Below are 22,548 nucleotides of genomic sequence, written 5' to 3' on the forward strand. Positions count from 1 at the left end.
TAGACGGGCGCTGTCCAACATGGCACCGCTCGCCAGACAGGGCTATTCACATTCAAATTCAGTACGGTTAAAAATTCAGTTCCCGGGTCGCGGTCGCTACAGTACGAGTGCTCAACAGTCACAAGCAGGCTAGTGGCTACCGTATTAGCGCAGATGTAGAATCTTTCCATCACCTCGGGAAGTCTATCGGACAGAGCTGACACAGTTTAGAGTTAAAAACAAGAACAAGTTTGTAAACCACTAGGCTCCACAATCAAAAACAACCAAGAGACGTTATTACTCTTTCCAAATATCTTGAGGGGAAAAATTATACTAAGAAACACCCAATTAAAAGAAACCTGCAAAGGCACCTGCCAGCAGGCTCCGTCAGCAACTCACTCGTTAATTCCCACGGCGGAGGCCGTCCGTCTTTCTGTGGTACATAATTCCTCAGACTTGTAGAACTCAGCAAACTCCCAAGGCGGTGGGCAACTGAGGGCAAGACTCCTAAAATTTAACTGTTCAAAGCGGCCGACGCCTGTATTCACAGCGCGGGCGAGCCTCGGCTCGGTGTTCCACAGCTGGACGCCGCCCGGGTCTCGCGCGACCCTCAGTCAGGCGCTTGTCACCGGCTGGGAGCGCGACGCCGCCCGTGTGTGCGCGCTCCCGCACGCGCGCCAGCCTGCGGCGCGAGCGGCTCTCGGCGGCCAATGGGGCGGGGAGCCGCGCGCCGGGGGCGGGGCCGTGACGCGCGCACCTCGTGACCGTGGTAGCGGCCTGCGCCTGAGGAAGCCGGAAGCGGCTGCTATCCGCAGCCCCGACTGGAAGTGATCAGGAGGCAGTTTGCGCCTTGGGGGTTGTGGAACCCCGCGATGGACCCGAACCGGACCATCGAGCGGCGGAGGTCATCATTGCTGCTGCTGCGGCTGCTGTTGGTGGTGCTGCTGTGGTCGGGACTGGCTCTGGGCACCTTCTCCGTGGGCAGCAGCCCCCACAGGGTCCTCCACGACCTCCTGTCGGAGGAGCAGTTGCTGGAGGTGGAAGACTTGTCCCTGGCTCTGCTGCAGGGCGGAAGGATGGGGCCACTGTCACTCCCCCCAGATTTGCCGGATCTGGATCCAGAGTGCCGGGAGCTGCTGCTGGACTTCGCCAACAGCAGTGCTGAGCTGACCGGGTGTCTAGTGCGCGGCGCCCGACCGGTGCGCCTCTGTCAGACCTGCTACCCACTCTTCCAACAGGTCGCCAACAAGATGGACAACATCAGCCGAGCCGTGGGGGTGGGTAGAAGAGCACATCCGGGACCTCTGGTGTGGATTGTTGGGAAGTGAGGAGGATGTAATGATAGTTAACTCGGGGTGGGGCGGGGGTGGGGAGGGGCTCCTCAGTTTCCCCATCTGTGAGAAAACGAGGTTGGATTGGGGCAGTGGAGTTAGGGGCATCAGAAAAGTGGGTGGTGGTATAGGGAGGGCTTGAGGTTTGGATTTTTGCCTCCATGGCTGCTGTTGGGCCTCTTTCGGTACATACTTGCAGATAGGTATAACTAGTTTTCTTGGGGCTTCTGCACCCCAACCCTGCCTTTTCTTCCTTTCCTTCACCCCTTTGCCCCAACTCTGCCACAGCTTCTTCCTTTCCCCACTTGCAGTTCCCAGGAAGGACTCTTTCCTGAAACCCCAGGTGAAGTGGAGAAACTGCAGTGTGGTGGTGATGAGAAACTTGAACTTTGTAGCCAAACCGTTTCAGATTCACCACTTTCTAGAAGTTTGACCTCAGATTAATTATCTTGGAGTCTTAGTTTCCTCCTCTGTAAAATGGAGGAAAACTGCTGCCAGAGGTGACTGTTAAAATAATAAAAAAAGAGATAATGTATGAAAGGCCATTTTAGTCATTAATACAGTCTGGAGACATTTGGCTAGGACACCATTTCTTCTCTCTTATTAGAGGTGTACTCTGAGCAGGTTATATTCTCTGGGCCTGTTTTCTCATGTGTAAGATGGAGATAAAACGAACTCTTAGAAAACAGGCACAGGGACTTCCCTGGTGGTCCAGTGGCTAAGCCTTAAAGCTTCCAATGCAGAGGTCCCAAGTTTGATCACTGCTTAGGAAATAGGATCCCACATGCTGCAATTAAAAGATCCTGCATGCTACAACTAAGACCCGGCACAGCCTAGTAAGGAAATAAATATTTTATAAAAGAAAAAAAAACTGGCACATAGCAATAGTTTTCAGTAAATGGGAACTAAAATTTTACAAAATAGTAAAGCTGCTCTCGTGTCTTGGTACTCAGAGCTCTTCTGGTCATGTGGTACACGCTATGAGGCACTTAATTAAAAGAAAGACACAGAGACATGTCCCTGTTCCTAAGTACCTTATAGGGCTTGGCTTAGGAAAGGATTAGTGTCAAGGCTGGTGGGAGTCATGAGGTATGGGCTGGATATCCCTTTTAAAGGAACAACATGAGGAATGACATTGGGATTATGGAATGGAAAGTTCCTCTTGTACTGAGAAAAAAAGTCTCATGAAAATGTGATTGGAATTATTTCATAAATTATGGTTGATTTGACAGAATTTAGACGTATTTAGACATTGCATCCCCTACTTTGTCAGCCTGATATTACTTGACATAAGTATGCATTTTTATATAAATAGGGAATTTATTTGCATTAAATAAATTCTGTGCTCAATCTTTCTGTAAAGAGTAAGTTTTCAAGGAAGTTTAGGCTTACATGCAATATTTTCGTGCATCCTTCTATTGGGTATGCTGCTGCTAAGTCGCTTCAGTCGTGTCCGACTCTGTGTAACCCCATGGACGGCAGCCCACCAGGCTCCCCTGTCCCTGGGATTCTCCAGGCAAGAACACTGCAGTGGGTTGCCATTTCGTTCTCCAATGCATGAAAGTGAAAAGTGAAAGTGAAGTTGCTCAGTCGTGTCTGACTCTTAGCGACCCCATGGACTATAGCCTACCAGGCTCTTCCATCCAAGGGATTTTCCAGGCAAGAGTACTGGAGTGGGGTGCCATTGCCTTCTCTATAGCCAGGGATATATATGTGTGTGTGTGTATACCCCATTATTTTAAAGCACCCAAGACTTGTCCCTTGCTGTCATACTATAGCAGGTATGTACGGCATCATAACTGATTTAAGCAGTAAGTGAGTTAGTTGTTCTGTGGTCAGAATGACTGAATTGTGTTGCACTGCTTGGCTCTTGAGGCAGCAAATACTTTTCTCATTTGTGTAGTTTCTGTGGAATTAAGATGAAGTTAAAAAATTACCCCAAACTCTGGTGGTACAGTGCTATGGGCTTCTGTGGGCCAATTAAGGGCCAATTTGTGTATGGATTTCCACATGAGTTCCCCACTGCCCATGGCAATGTAAGGGTGGCATGAACTGTGTCCTCTGCTTTGTGTCTCACATTCTACCAGTGACCTGCATACCTGGCTTGCCTCACTGTTGTGTGAAAGGATCAGAGGAGAGATAACAAGAGGCAGAAAGACCCTTTCCCCAATTTATATTTCCTCTCCCAACTCATCCACCCCTTTCCTCAGTAGAGCTGGATGCCATAGCTCAAAAGCATGATTTCTGAACTTCTGGGGGTATTTCATGGGTTTAATAGGCTTTTTCAGATAGGTGTGGGAATTGAGCCATTATGTGTAGTAATGAACATATGGAAAAATATGTATGAATTTCTTAGGAGTGAATTTAAATTATCAGTTGTCCTTTGTGTGTGTGCAGCAGGGAGTTGTTTCTGGAGAGTAATGTATTTTCTTTGACTCAAGTCTTTGATTTAAATCAGTTTAATTAGCAAGTACATGCTATTCTTAAATATTGAACAGGTAAAAGGGTACTGAAGGAAAAGGAGGGGATAGTCCAGGCTTCAAACTTAAAATTATCAGTGTAGTTAGGGAAATAAAATTAATCTATATTGAGAAAAATTTAAAAAGGAAAAAAAATCCATGTGAATGTTACAAATTGTACAATAGGATTTTAGAACAAAAGAGTGAAGATGCTGAATTAAAGGAGGGAAGAGAGCAAGAGGGGGGTGCTTATTAGAGAAAACCTACAAGCAGAATTTTATCAAGACATTCTTTCTCAACTCTTTAGTGTGAATCCATGTCCATGGATTGACTGAGAGAGGAGGAGAGTGTAAAGAGAAAAAGAATCAATGGTAGAAATTAGCATGCTATTTCTGTGGTGCAGCAAACTGATTGATTTATCTGTAATAGTTATCTGAAAAGAATTCTATTTTCTAGTCACTTTCTCTTGGAATTAATGGGTCAAGGACTCCATATAGTTTTATTATCTCAAGATAAAGAATACAGTGATTTGTGAAACCTGAATAATGGAATTAATGGATTCCTTCTTACTTGAATCATACTTTCTTCTTTTAGTTTAAACTCATAGGAATATAGTTTCATTGAGCTGTTCACCATCATCAGAGTGGTTGCCAAGATGCTTTGCCTCTCCTCCCCCTATTCTGAATTGCTAATCTCTATCTTATTCTACTTGGTTCATTTAAAATTTATATAGGCAGATAGATAGACATATGTTTGTGTGCTAAGTCACTTCAGTTGTATCCGACTCTTTGCGACCCTATAGACTATAGTCTGTCAGGCTCCTCTGTCCATGGGGTTCTCCAGGCAAGAATACTGGAGTGGGTTGTCATTTCCTCTTCGAGGGAATCTACTTGACCCAGGGATCAAACCCACATCTCCTGTGTCAACTGCATTGGCAGGCAGGTTCTTTACCACTAGTGCCACCTGGGAAGCCCAGATAGACATATAGATATGTGTATATATTTATGAAGGTACTAGTAATTGAGGATATGTATCTGGAAGTGTTCAACATAATTTTAGTGTAGATTTACAAATTCTTAGGAATAGAAGGAGGAGATTGGAACACAACATGACATAATATGTCTGTCTTTCATTAGAGATTAGAATGCACTGTTTCTTTGTGGTTTAGTTGCTAAGTCATGTCTGACTGTTGGGACCCCATAGACTGTGGCCCACCAGGCTCCTCTGTCCATGGGATTTCCCAGGGAAGATTACTGGAGTGGGTTGCCATTTCCTTCTCCAGCACTGGTTCTTATTCATTCAGAAAAATTCTTCAATACTTATGATGTGCAGGGTAGTTGTACTTACTAGGGATGTATCTGTGAATGAGAAGAGCTTATAGTCTGATAGAGGAAACAGACATTAAACATCATTATAATTATTTAGTTCAGGTGTGATGTAAGTGTTGCAGAGAAAAAAATCCCAAATGCCACCAAAGCATGTAACAAGAGTGCTGATCAGGACTCAGGCTGGGAATAGATAGAAGTGGTGAATAGTTAAAGACACCTAAAATTTGAGAGGGTGGGAGAATGGGGAGAATATATACATTGTAAAGAAGTAGCAGGTGTGAAGACTCCGAGAGTCTGGTGTGTTTAAGGACTAGAAAGAACTCAAAGCACTGTGAGCCAGGAGGAGACTAGTTATTTGAGTCTGAGAAAGTGGGCAGGTGCCATGTCATGAGTCCCATGCAGTGAAAGTGGCTGGATTTAATCCAGAAGGATGATCTGTCTATTTCATAGAGTTTTTACAAGGATTTAATGAGCTATACATTTAGGGCATTTAGAACCACTAGGTATTCAAAAGTACATCATCATCATTGGGGTTATTCATCATTTCCCTTCCATTCTCATGGTTGCCACCATCTTCTCATCCTGGATACTCCCTGAATACCACATAGTCATTCCTTCTTTCACCCCTTGATCATTTTATTTACTCCATTTAAAACCTTTTCCCCTTTCTTCCCTTTTCCCTGGGCTTCCCAGGTGCCACTAGTGGTAAAGAACCCGCCTGCCAGTGCAGGAACATAAGAGATGCGGGTTCGATTCCTGGGTTGGGAAGATCCCCAGGGAAGGGCATGGCAACCCACTCCAGTATTCTTGCCTGGAGAGTCCCACAGACAGAGTAGCCTGGTGAGCTACAGTCCATGGGTCGCACAGAGTCGGACACGGCAAGCGACTTAGCACACATGCGTCATGTGGGATGTTAGTTCCCCAACCGGGATTGAATCTGGGTTTGAGTGTGGAGCCCTAACCACTATATTGCCCCTTTCTTAGTATTGGGCTTAGTTCAAATCCTGCTTCCTCCATGAACTCTCCTCATTTCTCCCAACTACATTGATGTCTTCCTCAACTGAACTATTCCACACACTGACCACTCATACAGGTTATTCTGTATTGACTTTTAAAATAGCCAATCATCCACTTACATCCAGTTCCTTCTTAAGTAACAGGTTACACTTAGCCAGCTACACCCACCTAGAGCACTTTTGTTGGCAACAGGTAGCTAGGTGAAATAGCAAATATCAGTTACTTACTGGGTGCCAGCCAGTGTGCTAAGTGATTCATCTATGCTATTTCGTTTAATACGGTACCTGTAGGACTCAATGATTATGAAACTGGGCCTCACAGAGTTTACCTCAGCTTTCCGAGATTGCCAGCTAGTAATTCAGGTTTGTCTGACTCTTTAGGCCACATTCCATTTTAATCTGATGGGTAAATTATCACAAAATATTGTTTCATTTTCTTTCCTGAAATTTTCTTCTATAGCTGATATTGCTCTGAAAGCAATTCCAGGAAAGGGGCTTTTAACATATTTTATTCGAGGTTGCATCTTTTAATGAGTTAACAAAACTAAGCCACAGAATGGGTAATCATCCCAAAATGATCTTCAGAGAGATTTTAAAGCAAGATTTCTGCTCTTAAGCCCAACTTCCCTCTTTTCTAACCCCACATGGCTGATCAGTTCTTTTCTAGAGCTAGCACACTCTCTCATTTATTGCTCATCACACTAATTCCTTATCTGTATGTCTCTGGGGAGGTTCTTGAAGGCCCAGTGTTGATGGCATGCCTTGTCACTCTTTGTACCCTCAATACACCAGGATTCTCTTTTTAAGAAAATATTTTATTTATTTATTTGGCTATATTGTGTCTTCGTTGCAGCATGTAAGATCTTTTGTTGCAGTAAATGGAATCTCTAGTTGTATCTTGTAGGCTCCAGAGCATACAGGCTTCAGTAGCAGCCCACAGGCATGTAGGGTCTAGTTCCCTGATTAGGGATTGAACTGCATTGCAAAGCAGATTCTTAACCTCTGCACCATCAGGGAAAACTTACCCCAAAATTCCAGGATACTTATTATGCCTGGTAAATAATAGAAGTTAAATAACTTTGAAAGGGTGAAGGGTCAGCAAGACTTAACTTTGCTTGTGGCAAAAAGGAAAGGAAATAGATAAGGATCCAGTAATTCAGGAACTTGAATTTATCATTTACATAGTGTAAATCCATTCTTGTGGATTTTAAGATTTTGAGCCAAAACTGTCCAGAAGATGAAACAATGTTTTGTCATCATTTACCCACCAGATTTTTAAAAATACATAAATAATATATGTTCATTGTAGAAAAGTTTGGACAGTGTAAAAGAGGCAAAAAAGAAAATGAAAACCCTTCTATTTCCATTATTTAGAGATAGCTACTGATACATTTTGGTGAACAGCTTTCCAGAATATTTTCCTGTTCATAAGAAGTATATTAATATTATATGTGGGCCTAAGTATTTGAAATGGTACCATAGAAGCAAATACTTATTTAAGAAGCAAAGATTTTCTTCCTTTGTAAGTGAACCTGGTGCCAATAAATGTTAGCTGCTATTGTTTTATTACAGTTATTATTAATGATGTCATTATTTGATTATAACAAAATATTAAATGCTTATAATGCATATGTGCTCCATTGCTCAGTTGTGTCAGACTCTTTGTGACTCCATGGACTATAGCCTGCCAGGCTCCTCTGTCCATGGAATTTTCCAAGCAAGAATACTGGAGTGGGTTGCCATTTCCTCCTCCAGGATATCTTCCTGACCCAGGGATCAAACCTGCGTCTCCTGCTTTGACAGGGAGATTCTTTACCACTGAGCCACCTGGGAAGCCCCCAAAAGCTTATAATAAATATGAATTATTTTTATAAGGTTTTTTGGGCCTCAGGTTGTTGTTTGGGAAGTCTAAGAATACTCAGATTGTATTTTTTTCTTTTGTTTGGTTACAGAATTCTTCAGAGAGTCATAGTTGTGCCAGAAGCCTTTTAATGGCAGATAGAATGCAAATAGTTGTGATTCTGTCTGAGTTTTTTAATTCCACATGGCAGAAGGCAAATTGTGCAAGTAAGTAACTCTTTCACTTTCATTTTTGAAGTTGTATTTCAATAGTATAGATGTCAGATTTTACTTTAGTGAATTTTGAACTCTGAAAATTTTAAATACTCTTTATTACTAAATTTAAATGAATTTTGATTAGCATCATGGTTTATTAGTGAGAACATCTTGGGCAAATACTGAAAGCCAGCAAAGAGTAGCAGTTAACAGTGAGCTTTGCAATCAGATCTGAATCTTGTTCTAAGCTCTGTGACTTATTCTATCTTAACCTACTACTGTCAGACCTTGGGCATATAATTTTGCCTCTTGGAGCTTCAGTTTCCTCACCTGTAAATTCATGGTAATATTGGAACCTACTTTACCTGATAGTTTTGAAGATTAAATGAAATAAATTGCGTACAGCTCTTAGCTCAGTACCGGGCATATAGTTACTGTTCACGGAATGTTAACTGCTTAATAATTATGATGTTTATAATAATCTGTCAAATGGTGGTAGGGGGAGGTGGTAACATCAGTTCCAGCAGGTTTGTGGGCTTGTATGTATTTGTATAATGAAATGAGATTTATTTTCAGGCATTCTTTGGAAAAATTAAAGTTATTATTTCAATTCATAAGTGTTTTTAAAACCAACTATGTATTAGGAAATTCTTGTTTTCCATATCTTATAATTTAGTGAAGAAGAAAGTTAGAGTTACAGTATAACCTAAGGTGACAATAAATGCTACGAAAACATCATAGAGTTCTTGGGAAAATCGAAAAAAATCAGATTGACAAGAATTTGAAGTGACTTCCAGGAGGAGGTACCTTTTGATCCTACACCTTTATGACTGGACATGATTTCAGTAAGTAGAGACAAGAGGAAGGACACTGCAGATAGAGAGGCATCCTGAACAAAGGCACAGAGATATAAAACAGTAATAGACATTACAGGATGCTGGAAGCACAGTGGGAGGTGAACTTGGAAAGGGAAAGTAGGACTTTGACCTATATAGTAGTTTATCACTTATGCCAACATTTTTCATACTGCTTAGAGCATCAGCATAGTACTATGAAGTGGTTATATACTGTAGTATCTTGGGAACTTACAATACACATGGAATATTAAAGTCAGTGAGGACTATAGGTTAAAATTTTTCAAATATCACTTAACCTAGCACTTTCTGAATGTTTTTAAACTGTAAAAATCCTTTTTTTTCCTGTGGAACCCCAATGGAAGGGAGAGACCAGTGAGGAAATTTTTACAATGGTTTAGGCAAGAGGCAAAGAAAATGTGAAGTAGGGCATGGGCTGTAAAAATAAAAAGGACAGAATGAATTAAAAATCTGTGTACCTGTAAGTCATTAAGGAGTTTAACTTTTCTAAGGACTTTGTCTTTTTGTTTATTCATATGACGATGGAAAAAAGACTCCCTGCTAAGTTTCTTTCCTTTGTAGTATACCATGGATATTGGATATTAACTCTTTTCATTTTGTTTCTATTAATTCAGAGGCTTGGCTGACAGCTAACTTTTTTTTTTTTAAGGCAAAATCTTTCCTTTTTGGAGTAAAACTTTTTAGTATAAATATGATTGAACAGTTTGTTTAACATAAACAGAAGAGCTGTTTTTAAGTATTATTAAGCCCTTCACAAAAATCCATTGATAGATGAAGTGAGTGAAGTGAAAGTCTCTCAGTCATGTCCAGCTCTTTGCAACCCCATGGACTATATTGTCCATGGAATTCTCTAGGCCAGAATACTGGAATGGGTAGGCTTTTAATTCTTCAGGGAATCTTCCCAACCCAGGGATCAAATCCAGGTCTCCTGCATTGCAGGTAGATTCTTTACCAGCTGAGCCACAAGGGAAGCTCAAGAACACTGGAGTGGGTAGCCTATCCCTTCTCCAACAGATCTTCCTGACACAGGAATCAAACTGGGGTCTCCTGCATTGCAGGTAGATTCTTTACCAACTGAACTGAAAAATATGTTAATTGCAAATCATTTAAAATCAGTTCATTAGAATAAATGGGGTATATGTTGGGGTTCACTTCTTTTGACTGATGTTGTTGTTCAGTTGCTAAGTCATCTCTGACTCTTTGTGACCCTATGAACTGCAGCATGCCAGACTTCCCTGTTCTTTACCATTTCCTGGAGTTTGCTCAACTCATGTTCATTGAGTCAGTGATGCCATCCAACCATCTCATCCTCTGTCACCCTCTTCTCCTCTTGCCCTCAATCTTTCCCAGCATCAAGGTCTTTTCCAATGAGTTGGCTCTTTGTGTCAGGTGGCCAAAGTATTGGAACTTCAGCATCAGTCCTTCCAATGAATATTCAGAGTTGATTTCCTTTAAGATTAACTGGTTTGATCTCCTTGCTGTCCAAGACACTCACAAGAGTCTTCTCCAGCACCACAGTTCAAAAGTATCAATTTTTTGGCACTCAGCCTTCTTTCTGGTCCAGCTCTCACATTTGTACATGAGTACTAGAAAAACCAATGCTTTGACTATACGGACCTTTGTCGGCAGTGATGTCTCTGCTTTTTAATAATGCTGTCTAGGTTTGTCATAGCTCTCGTTCCAAGGAGCAAGTGTCTTTTAATCTCATAGCTGCAGCCACTGTCCGTAATGATTTTGGAGCCCAGGAAAATAAAATCTGTTACTGTTTCCACTTTTTCCCTATCTATTTGTTATGAAGTGATAGGACTGGATGCCATGATCTTAGTTTTTTGAATGTTGAGTTTTAAGCCAACTTTTTCACTCTTTTCTTTCACCTTCATCAAGAGACTCTTTAGTTCCTTTTCACTTTCTGCAATTAAAGTGGTATCATCTGCATATCTAAGATTGCTAATATTTCTCCCAGACATCTTGATTCCAGCTTGTGAGTCATCCCAGCATTTTGCATGATGTACTCTGCATACAAGTTAAATAAGCAGTGTAACAATATACAGCCTTGATGCACTCCTTTCCCAATTTTGAAGCCATCCATTGTTCCATGTCCAGTTCTAACTGTTGCTTCTTGTCCTGCATACAGGCTTCTCAGGAGACAGGTAAGGTGGTCTAATATTCCCATTTCTTTAAGAATTTGACCTGATGTTACTTTATATATGTGAGAGGTAAAGCATCTTTTCTTTAAAAGGTATTTTGTAATGAATTTACCAATTGAAAGAAGCTTTCTTCTCTAGTTATTTTCTAAAAAAGGAAAAAAACATTTTGCTGCATACTTACTCAGTATGGCAGGTATAAAACTCTTTAGAATAAATTCTTAGGGTGCTTTGTTTGCCTTTGTTTTTCTATGAGGCGTCCTATCTTGAAAATATTCCTTGATTGGACTTCTGAAGAAAAAATGAAATGTTTACTCCCTAATTAAAATTAATTTGCCCAAAATGTATGGCCAAGCAGGGTGCAGAGAAGTATGACATCTTTTGGAGAATTATATAGCTAGGTGGGCAGAAAAGAAAGAAAGACTTAATTTTCATTCTACTTACATTTGTATCCTTTGGATTATATACCATGTGCATTTAATACCTAGTCAAAAATACATAAAATTTAAAAAAACTTGACAAATGGTCCAAATCTGCTGTGATTATTTGTATGTTAGATGTAATTAGAAAGATTGGCTATTTTCTTTTCCCAGATTATGCATCCATAAAAATTGTCTTCCATTCATTGTTTCACATTTTAAAATTTATCACAGTTTATATTCTGTATTTTATATGGAAATAAAATAGTTTTATAAATTTGTACTCCTCAGCAGTTCTCCCTTGGGCATTCATTCTAAAATAATTATCTTACCTAGAAATGAATAATCTATACCAAATTACCTGGAAACACTTCTAATTATGTTCTCTGAAATCTGCTCAATAAAGATATTATGAACATTTTCTGAAAATTTTAAAGAATTGTTCAAAAAACTTTGAATTTTCACCAAAATTTAACAAGACATTGTTACTTGAGCAACATAGTGTTTTCTTACAAAGTAGTGAGAAAAGAAATTTGAAGAAAGGGAAAAATGAGCTAAAGAAGGTGAGTAATAAGTCAGCAGTTAAATAATATTTCTCAATTTCATAACACTTGGCTCATTTGAACTTCACAATAAGCCCTGTGAAGTAGAATGAAGGCTCAGAAAGTGTAAAGGAATTACAGATCAAGAGTGTGGAACTAAAATCAAAAGGCTTTAAGAAAAGACTGTATTCATGAGTTAAGGCCTAATTTTGTTTTTTAAGTTCTATTTGATAAATTAATTGCACAGTCTCCATTTTAAGAAATATAGATACATTTTAGCCCTACAAAGTTTAATGTTTATGCTATGTACATGTTTGATATTATAGAAAACCTAGTCTTTTACTAAAAATAGAAATGTAAAATATTCTTTTTTTTCTATCATGCTACATAAAATTAAAAGTAGATAATGTGAAAAAAATGTCTTTAGTAAAGCCGCACATTTTCTAATGTTAATCCTCAGCAATGATCAGGAATCCGGCATCGGGTTCTGAGACAATCACATCTTTAGCAAGCAGATCTATTAAACCACTGATTTCGTGAGATCCTCACTCTATTTTCTTTATAAATGATGCTCTAGGCTTCTCTGTGTTTGTGTGTGTGTGTGCATGTGTATGTGTGTGCGCGCGCACACGCGCATACTAAGTCACTCAGTCATATCTGACTCTTTGTGACCCCATGGACTATAGCCCACCAGGCTCCTCTCTCTGTCCATGGGATTCTCCAGGCAAGAATACCGGATCAGGGTGCCATTCCCTTCTCCAGGCGATCTTGTGGACTTAGGGATCAAATCTGTGTTTCTTGTGTCTCCTGTATTGGCAGGCAGATTCTTACCACTAGTGCCACCTGGGAAGCCCCAGGCTTCGGTTTACCTTGTACTTAGCAATCTGTTTGTTATCTATTCAGTCATTGTTTGTTTTAAATATTTGGCCTTTATGCTATGCTATGCTAAGTCACTTCAGCCATGTCCGACTCTGTGTGACCCCATAGACGGCAGCCTACCAGGCTCCCCTGTCCCTGGGATTCTCCAGGCAAGAACACTGGAGGGGGTTGCCATTTCCTTCTCCAATGCATGAAAGTGAAAAGTGAAAGTGAAGTTGCTCAGTCGTGTCTAACTCTTAGCGACCCCATGGACTGCAGCCCACCAGGCTCCTCCGTCCATGGGATTTTCCAGGCAAGAGTACTGGAGTGGGGTGCCATTGCCTTCTCCGATTTGGCCTTTAGAAACAGGTAAAAGAATGAATACAAAGAATATTTACTCTTTTAATAAAATGGAAGAAAGCAATCATGTCACACTATAATTTTAAATGAATTTGTGTCTGATCAGACAGAAGTTTGCCTAGGATGTTGTCATTTTGTACTGTAGGAGACCAAATGTGCTATCCCAAAATATGCCTCTTTGGCGTGAGGGTTATTTCAAGCTCATTATTTTGAGAAACAGTAGACACTGTTTCTCAGGAGAAGCTCTGAAAACAGAGTAGAAATAACCATTTTGTTTAGAAATTTATATTTATAAAGGAAATCTCTGTTTATAAGAGTGTCTCCGTCTCTACACCAGGAAGAAAACGATGACTTTAAATCACAAGAAAATCTTGTAAATGGAGAAAGCAGGGACATAAACCTGCATAGCCTTGTACTTGCTTATGTTACTTTTCCTAGTCACTTCACCACTGACCTCCTCTACACCCATCTTTCTTTGTTTTTACCTGAACATTATATTCAAGCCTAAATTCTAAACTACCTCTTTGAGTTACTCAATTTCCTTTTGTATCTTCCATGTATATGTGACATATACAAGTTAACAAACTTCTGTTTGTTTTTCTCCTACTGATCTGACTTTTGTCACAGGGGTCCCAGCTGAGAACTTAGAAGGGTAGAGGGAAAATTACTTTTCCTCCCCTATAGTATATACATAAAAACTGCAATATAAATATTCAAAAATATAGATTATTTGCCTTTTTATTTAAACACAAAACACTGGTCAGTTTTCTCAGAGTTTGTATAAAATTGTTAAATACAAGCCATGATCCCTTTTATCTCAGTTAACTTTATGTGGTGATCTAGTTATTAAATTTACAAATATAGAGCTGATAAGGGATGCCAGCAATAGAGACCTTTCAGTTCAGTTCAGTTCAGTTACTCAGTCGTGTCCAACTCTTTGCGACCCCGTGAATCGCAGCACACCAGGCCTCCCTGTCCATCACCAACTCCTGGAGTTCACTCAGACTCACGTCCATCGAGTCAGTGATGCCATCTAGCCATCTCATCCTCTGTCGTCCCCTTCTCCTCCTGCCCCCAATCCCTCCCAGCATCAGAGTCTTTTCCAATGAGTCAACTCTTCGCATGAGGTGGCCAAAGTACTGGAGTTTCAGCTTTAGCATCATTCCTTCCAAAGAAATCCCAGGGCTGATCTCCTTCAGAATGGACTGGTTGGATCTCCTTGCAGTCCAAGGGACTCTCAAGAGTCTTCTCCAACACCACAGTTCAAAAGCATCAACCTTTAGTGGTAACTAATCTGGAGTCTATTCCATCTGGCATCTAAAAGATAAAATGGGAAGGAAAAAAATTACAAAGGAAGAACAAAACTTACTGATGTGTTTTTCAAACTTGCTTTTAACTGAAACTTAAACCAATATGTGATCCATTTTGTAGGCATGTATCTTCTGATATAAAATGACTATTCCTTTTTCATCTTCTATGCTAAGAAAATGTAAAACTATAATTACATAGTTTAAAACCTTTTAAAGTTAATTTAAGGGGATGTTAGGGTTTTTAAAAATAACTATTAAAAATATAAACATTTAAAAGTGTAAAAGCTAAAATATTGTTTAAAAAATCACCTTTCCTTCTATTAGACCTAGCTGTGGGTTAGTACCTAGTCTTTGCCATTATTACTTGATGAAAGGACGGCTAGAAACTCAATAAAAGAGAGTGCCATTCTAAAACAACATTGTTAATCTACCATTGTTGTTGTTGTTCAGTCATTAAGTCATGTCCGTCTCTTTGCGACCCCATGAACCCCAAAGCAGCATGCTTTGCTTCCCTGGCCTTCACTGTCTCCCAGAGTTTGCTCAAACTCATGTCTGTTGAGTCAGTGACGCTATCTAACCATCTCTATTCTCCAATATAAAATAAAAAAATTTTTAAAAGAGTGCCATGCATTACCACTACCGTCTATTTTATATTTAGAATTTCTGTGTCTTTGAATGATATTGGTCTTTGTTAGAAATGAGTTTTGGGAAATTAAAATTCAAAAGAAATGTTAATACAACTCTTCCAATTCACATTACAAATAACATGAAAATTAATTTTTGTAGAGAGTGACTGCTAAGAGGTAAAGAAAATATATCAAGGATTTCTCTTCACAATTTTAAAGCTGTGTATTGTTGACATAAGGATAGCCTGGTTATTGAGATCCTTCTTAGTTATCTTATGCATATGACAGTTGGATAATTAGTAGAGTGACCAGATTTGATGGGACCATAACTTGCTTTAAGGTAGTGTTTTGGTACTTTGTTTTTTATTTTTTTCTTTTTCAACTTTTTTGAGATGTAATTGACATGTAACATTGTTTACATTTAAGTTGTACAATGTGTTGATTTGATACAATTATATACAGAATGATTACCACCATAGTGTTGGATAACAAACATCTCCATCATGTCACACGATTACCATTGTGTGTGTGTGTGTGTGTGTGTGTGTGATAAGAACACTTAAAATTTATTCTCTTAGCAGCTTTCAAGTATACAATACAGTATTGCTAACTAAATCACCATTCTGTACATTAGATCCCCAGAACTTGTCTCATCGTACAACTGGAGGTTTGCGCCCTTTGACCAACCACCCCCTTTACCCCCACCCACCACCCTTTGATAATCACCATTCCACTGTTTCTATGCTATCAGCTTATGCAAGAATACTGGAGTGGGATGCCACTTCCTTCTCCAGGGGATCTTCTCAACCCAGGATCAAACCCCAGTCTCTGCACTGCAGGGGTCTCCCACATTGCAGACAGATTCTTTACTGCTGAGGCACCTTCAACTCTGAGCTACCAGGGAAGCCCATAGTTGACTATATATGCAGGAATTTATTTCTGGACTCGCCATTCTGTTCAATTGGTCACCTTTCCCCTGATAGGAGAAAATCTTCCCTAGTTGATGAAACTCCTGGAGAAGAGATTTATGACAATTGAGTTTCTTTTGGAAGCTCTGTCTTTAGGCAGGTAAGGGGGAATTCATAGAAAGCTTATCACTACATTGGCTGTTTTCCAGGTGCCTGCAGCTCAAAATAATCCTTATGGCAGATAAGCCTATGTTAGAAAGGCATATTCTGCCACTCTTCACTTTTTGTCTTGATTCTTTAAAAACCAATAATAAAACTTAATAGTTAACCAGGGTTCCATGCCTGGTCCAGGAAGATGCCACATGCCTCGGAGCAACTAAGCCTGAGCACCGCAACTCCTGAAGCCTGCGTGCCCTAGAGGCCATGCTCCAAAATGAAGACTGAGCAGAGCCAAAAATAAATAAATTAATCTTAAAAAAAAAAGTGAACAAGAAAGTCAATTAATTGGAACCCATCTTTCCCATATTTTAGCCAAATGGTAGCATACTAAGCATTAGACACACATTTATGTCTTATAACTTTAGATATCCTATGTTCATACTTACTAAGCTTAATTATGTTGTTTAGGTAAAAAGTTGCCATACTTTAATGCTATATTTTCTGAAGCTTACCCTATTTTTCAGAAATTGGTGATTGTCCCTGTTTTTCTCTATAAAACTAGTTATGAAAAACAGCAGAGATTCTTATACAAACTCCTAACAGATGTCAAATTCTTTTATCTAAAGATGGATACATAATTCCTGTTATGATATTTAGTAGGTTTCTATGTAAGGTCTTAACTTGAACCCTTAACACCTTTAAGAATGCCTCTTGAGCTGATGCCTGAGCCCTTACTGAGCTAGAAACTGTGCTAATCTGTCCTTGATGAGGCTTCATTGGTTATCTGAGATGAGGAAAATTCATAATGACCACTTCACTTATAGTGCTTATAGGAAGCTTTATTATTACTAATATTTCTTATTAATTTCTAAACTATATAGCTTCTCACTGCTTGTAACCATATGTTCCCAATTCTTACAAAAGGATAAAAGGAATTTCACTGGAGTTCCTTTGTTTTAGATCAGAAAGTCAGAGCTCTTTAATAATGAAGACATTTTTAATCTCATTATGTAAGTAAACTCCTTTGTGCTTTATAATATCACTAATGATCACTGAAAGATTTTTGATAGTGCTGCATTAATGCAGTACTTAATAAGATGACTGGTCTATATTAGCTTTTAGTTTAATTTTCAAATTATTTCAAATGAAAAGGAATGGCTGTTAGTAAAATAAGAGGAATTAAGTTCTTTGTTGTTCAGAGAAGCTTCTTTTTTTTAAATTATTTTTTCTTTTGTTTTTATTTTTCATTATTCTATAAATTACCTTTTTATAAAGAAATTACTTCAGTTACATATTTTGTATAGAAGAAATTACCATTGCTCTCTCTTTTATACGGCAATACAGGGGTATACACCCACCCCCTGTGCCATGACATGGCTCATTATATACAGATGTATAATTGTTGTAGGTGAAATTTTATTCCCTCTACCTCCCTACAAAATGTCAACTACAAAACCTGTAAACCACTTCAATCTTTTTTTTTTTTTTTTTTACGAACGAGGCAATTTATTAACCCAGCATCATTTGTTCTAATGCTTCTTGTTGGCAGCTGCCACCTGTCCAGCGATTCTGTCCAGATCTCTCTGTCCCTGAGGCGTCAGTTTGCGGCCCCCATCTTGGTCCTTTTCCACCATTTTCAGCCCCTCCAGGGCTTGGAGGACCCGCCGGGCCACGCTCTTGGAGCCTCTGCTGAAGTGGCTGGGCATGACGCCATTCCTCTGGCGCCCCCCATAGATCTTGGTCATGGAGCCAACCCCAGCGCCACCCCGGAGGTACAGGTGCCAGGTGCCGTGCCGTGGAAGCAGCTGGTGTGTAGAACCAGTTCTCATCATAGAGAGCAAGTTCTTTATGCTTGGCCAGCTTGACGGTGTCCACCCATTCAAGGACTTTCAGCTTCCCGGACTTTTTGAGGAAGGCTGCCAGAGCTCTGACGAACTCCTGCTGGTTGACATCTTTTACAGTAACTCCAGGCATCGTTCGGCCTCCGCGCTGCCAGCCAGGGGAAAGGCCACTTCAATCTTATTAGCCCATATACTAATATTATGCACGTTTGTAACTGTTTTTATTTATATATACTCTACCTCATGTGTAAAAAGATTCAAGGCTACTTTGTGATGATGTTAAACCAAGATTAAGAGAGGCTTATGTTGTTATTTTTTTTAAAGAATTTAGTGTATAAACTTTTTGAAAGCCAATAGAATAACATTTTTAAATAGTAAAGAAAAAATGGTATAATTGAGATAAACTTAATTAAGAACCTGACAAGTATATTTTATATTTTAATAACTTACTAACTTGATGTATGATCCTCAGTATATCATCTTATTTCTCTGGCTGTTTCCTAATTTGTGAAGTGATCCTCAGATTTTCAAATGATAAGGTGAACGATCAGAACAGGACTTACATGTTTGAGAAGATAAAGCTGCAGAGAATGTAGAGTGCATCAGCAGGGCCCCAGGTACAGACCAGGTCCTACACTATTGGCCTATGTGAGCAGGTGAATGGAGCGGGATTCCAACTCAGCTTCTGGAGGCAGAAGCACTCTTGTAAACTACCCAAAGGCAATGTCTTTTTCCAGCTTGCATAAAGGAGTCTTAATGTACTAGTTGCCCTGTTCACCAGTTTTAGGCTTCGTCTCAGTTGCCAGCACTGAGCAGTTGATAGCAACTACCTGAATCCCTGCATGGTGTAAAATCTATGGGGAAATCTATGGGTGGTGGATGGAGGAGTGGAGGTGTGTATTTATTAATTACCCGTATTAAACTTTAATTTTTTAGAGGGTAGATGTGAATATTTTGTGTTTGTGGTATTTGAAAATGCAGGCTTAGGAATCAGACTGAGTAACAATTCCTGGTTTTTACTTATCGGTCGTGACCTTGGCAACTTCCTTAATTCCTGTCAGCCTCTGTTCCTTATTTAAAAAGTGTTCCTTATATTAAAAAGTTCTTGCCTCATGGCTTCCCTGGTGGCTCAATGATAAAGAATCCACCTGAAATGCAGGAGACTGCCTGCAACGATGTGAGTTTGATCCCTGGCTTGGGAACATTCCCTGAAAAAGGAAATGGCAACCCACTGCGGTATTCTCGCCTGAGAAATCCCATGGACAGAGGAGCCTGGCAGGCTATAGTCTATGGAGTTGAAAGAGTTGGACATGACTTGGCAACCAAACCACCACCACCACCTTTCCTTATAAGATTGTTGTAAGAATTGAGTGAATGTGTTTAAAGTACAGGCATGGCACTTGGAACATAGCAACTACTCAGTTAATGTTAGCTTTCATTGTAGTGATTGTTGTTTGTAATAGTGAATACATTGTATAGTGTGTCTTATCCTAATGTTTGCTCAAGGGGAGGGAAAAAAATTTTTTTTCCTTCACCCATTTTAGGTTCTTTGATTGGAACTCTTTAATTAGACTGGCCAAAGATGGAGTAACAAGAAAAAGCAAGCAGAAGCTTATTAACATGTGCATTGCACATGCACATGTGGGAGCACCCAATGATGAGGAACTCAAAGAAATGGTTAGAATTTGGGTTTATATAACATCTTAGGCTAATCAGAGGAAAGGGATTTTGGCCTTCTGGATGTAGGAGGCAAGTTATGGGGAAGTGACCAGTAAAGTATGGTAAACAGGATTGCTTAGTAAGATTTGTTATGTAGATTTAAGTTAGAGCCCTCTCCATTGGGAAGAGTTAGTTGTTATGAGTTCTTCTTTCTCTGGAGAGGAAGACATCTTTACAAATGGAAATTTCTTTTACAAGTGTAAATTTTATTTACAAAATAAAAACTTGAACCCTGTTTTTAGTTTTTCCTGAATCTATTGGTTCTGAAAGTCCTTTAGCTCAGAATAATCCATATCCCAAAAAGGCATATTTTGAGTTGGCATATTCTGGTACTCTTCACTACTTATTCAATCTGTCTCTTATCCATTGATTTCTTTTTGTTTGCATTACCTCTTTTCTCCTGGATAGTTGCAACAGCCTTCTATCTGCTCCCAGTTGAAAGATAGTAATAGATGGCCCTGAGTGGGTATAATGTACAGCTGTCAGTTGAACTGAAGAGGAACAAGAGTATGGTTGAGTACTAGAGAATAGAAAATATTTTAATATCTCTTGTGGAATAATTGGCAGGGCATCTACAAGGATTGTTTTGTGAATCTGACATTAGTTTGAATTGAGTCCCCTCATTATAACTTCAGAATTTTCTGTAGTAGCGTTCTATAACTACAGTTGGGAATAGAGAAAAGTTGTGTGCGTGCTCAGTCACTCAGTTGTGTCTGACTCTTTGTGACCCCATGGACTGTAGCCCACTGGCTCCTCTGTCCATGGAATTTTCCAGGGAAGAATACTGTGGTGGGTTGTCATTTCCTACTCTGGGGGATCTTCCCAACCCAGGCTTCTGTATTGGCAGGCAGATTCTTTACCACTGCGCCACCTGGGAAGATAATGAAGGCTTAAAATATTAATATTTGTGATTACGTGGAATGTAAAGAGGACAAGGATTCTAGGAGCGTGAGATTGAAATGGCTGACCGTGAGTTTTAGGATGTGATGTCAGGCACTTGAACCTAGATCCCAGAGAGTAATCTGAGGGAGTACAGGGAGAGGATAAGGAATAAGAGCACAAACTGAGGATAAGGAATAGGTTCATCCAAGGAGGGGCAATAGATAGATACATTGTGCTATGTTCATGCATATAAAATAATTCAAAGGATTTAATTTGAGCTAATACTAAGTGAGAGTAGCAAGTTGCAGAGGAATATCACTTATGTGAGATTTTTAGAAAGATATGAAACAATTGTATGTATTTCCAGATGTTACTTGTAAGTCCCTGTATGAGTATTTTATGCAAAATTATCACCAGCTTGTTTCTCTGGTCTCCCAACTCACAATAGACTAGAAAGAGCAGATTTTTTAAAATTACCCTCTTTGATGCAATAACTGACCTACTATTCGAGATGGAAGAGACCCAGAACTACTAAATTTAACACAGAAAAGGATCAAAAAGCATATACATTTAGCTGAAATCAATGCAGATAAATGGTCTTACGCCTGAAATACTCCTTTTAAGGCAGCGTTTGATAACTGATATTCATGATTAAGACTTTGCACTGTCAAAAAATCAGTTTCAATTTTATTTGATATATTGTTTTTACAAAGAGAGGAGAGTATGTGATTAAGATTTTCATGAAAATGGTTATGATGTTACCAAAATATTTCGGAAACTGAAAGGGGTTAAGTTTCATGTATTTGGAAAATTCTCTTAACGTGTGAAGAAACTTCATGCTTATTTGAACAGAGGTTTACAATAGTGCAAAACGGAAGGTAACAGCTTAAGAGATAAATGACTATATAATTACTGCTTGAGTTATATCAATATGCTTTTTTGGTTTCTTGACAGATTGTTTAACGAACAAAAGTGAAGAATTATCAAATAGCACAGTATACTTCCTCAACCAATTTAATCACACCTTGACCTGCTTTGAGAATAACCTTCAGGTATTTTTATATATGATACTTGAAATTAAAATGCTGTTTTGTCCAAATGAGTAATAAATAATTCCGGTTTTTATAGCACTACTTGTTGATATTCATATACACATAGAGTGTAGAGGTAGACCTGGATTTCTACTAAATCTATTACTAGCTCTTGGGCAAATCAACAAAACTTCAGTTTTTTAATTTGTAAGGTGGGAATAGTAAGATCTACCCTGACTACCTACCTTCCACTATTTTGTAGTCAGGATCCAATGAGTTAATGAGTATGAACATATTAACTGAAGCATGTGATTGTTTAATTGAAACACAATGTTGTTCTGTCTGACAGTAATTTACTTTGACTTTGTTTATGCAATAATGTATTTTGCAGTTCAGTATGATTGTCTATAAGAAGCTTATTCTCTGCCTCAGTGTTTGCTTAAATATATTTTACCTACTTTAAAAGACTCTGTTTAGTAACGTAACTTTGAGTTTTGAATTATAATATAAAAGGTAGCCTTTAAGAAACCAAGTTATTGGGTTTTGTTTTCTCCACCTCTGACCTTTGAATGTTAGTATTAGAGCTTTCCTGGTGGTGGTGAAGGGTGAAACTGGAGTTCTGGTAAAGTCCTAGTTTTGAAACTTGCTTTTAATCAAGTAAGTAATCCACAAAAATAGTTATAAACATGTTTAAGATATAGGTATG

The 22,548-nt window shown here is 39.2% G+C and overlaps 1 protein-coding gene and 1 pseudogene across 1 annotated transcript in view; one reads left to right on the plus strand and one right to left on the minus strand.

The window, feature by feature from the left end:
• The first annotated feature begins 724 nt into the window (after positions 1 to 724).
• OSTM1 (osteoclastogenesis associated transmembrane protein 1) overlaps positions 725 to 22,548 on the plus strand; it is a 43,046-nt gene continuing 21,222 nt past the window's right edge. Inside the window, exons 1-3 of the mRNA XM_061427657.1 lie at positions 725 to 1,256; positions 8,066 to 8,180; positions 21,766 to 21,863. Coding sequence (XP_061283641.1) covers positions 852 to 1,256; positions 8,066 to 8,180; positions 21,766 to 21,863 — 618 coding nt within the window. The 5' untranslated portion in view covers positions 725 to 851. The remainder of the gene's footprint in view (positions 1,257 to 8,065; positions 8,181 to 21,765; positions 21,864 to 22,548) is intronic.
• LOC133253873 (small ribosomal subunit protein eS19-like) lies at positions 17,833 to 18,384 on the minus strand (annotated as a pseudogene).

The sequence above is a fragment of the Bos javanicus genome, chromosome 9 (genome assembly GCF_032452875.1).
Source record: "Bos javanicus breed banteng chromosome 9, ARS-OSU_banteng_1.0, whole genome shotgun sequence".
Classification (NCBI taxonomy): Eukaryota; Metazoa; Chordata; class Mammalia; order Artiodactyla; family Bovidae; genus Bos; species Bos javanicus.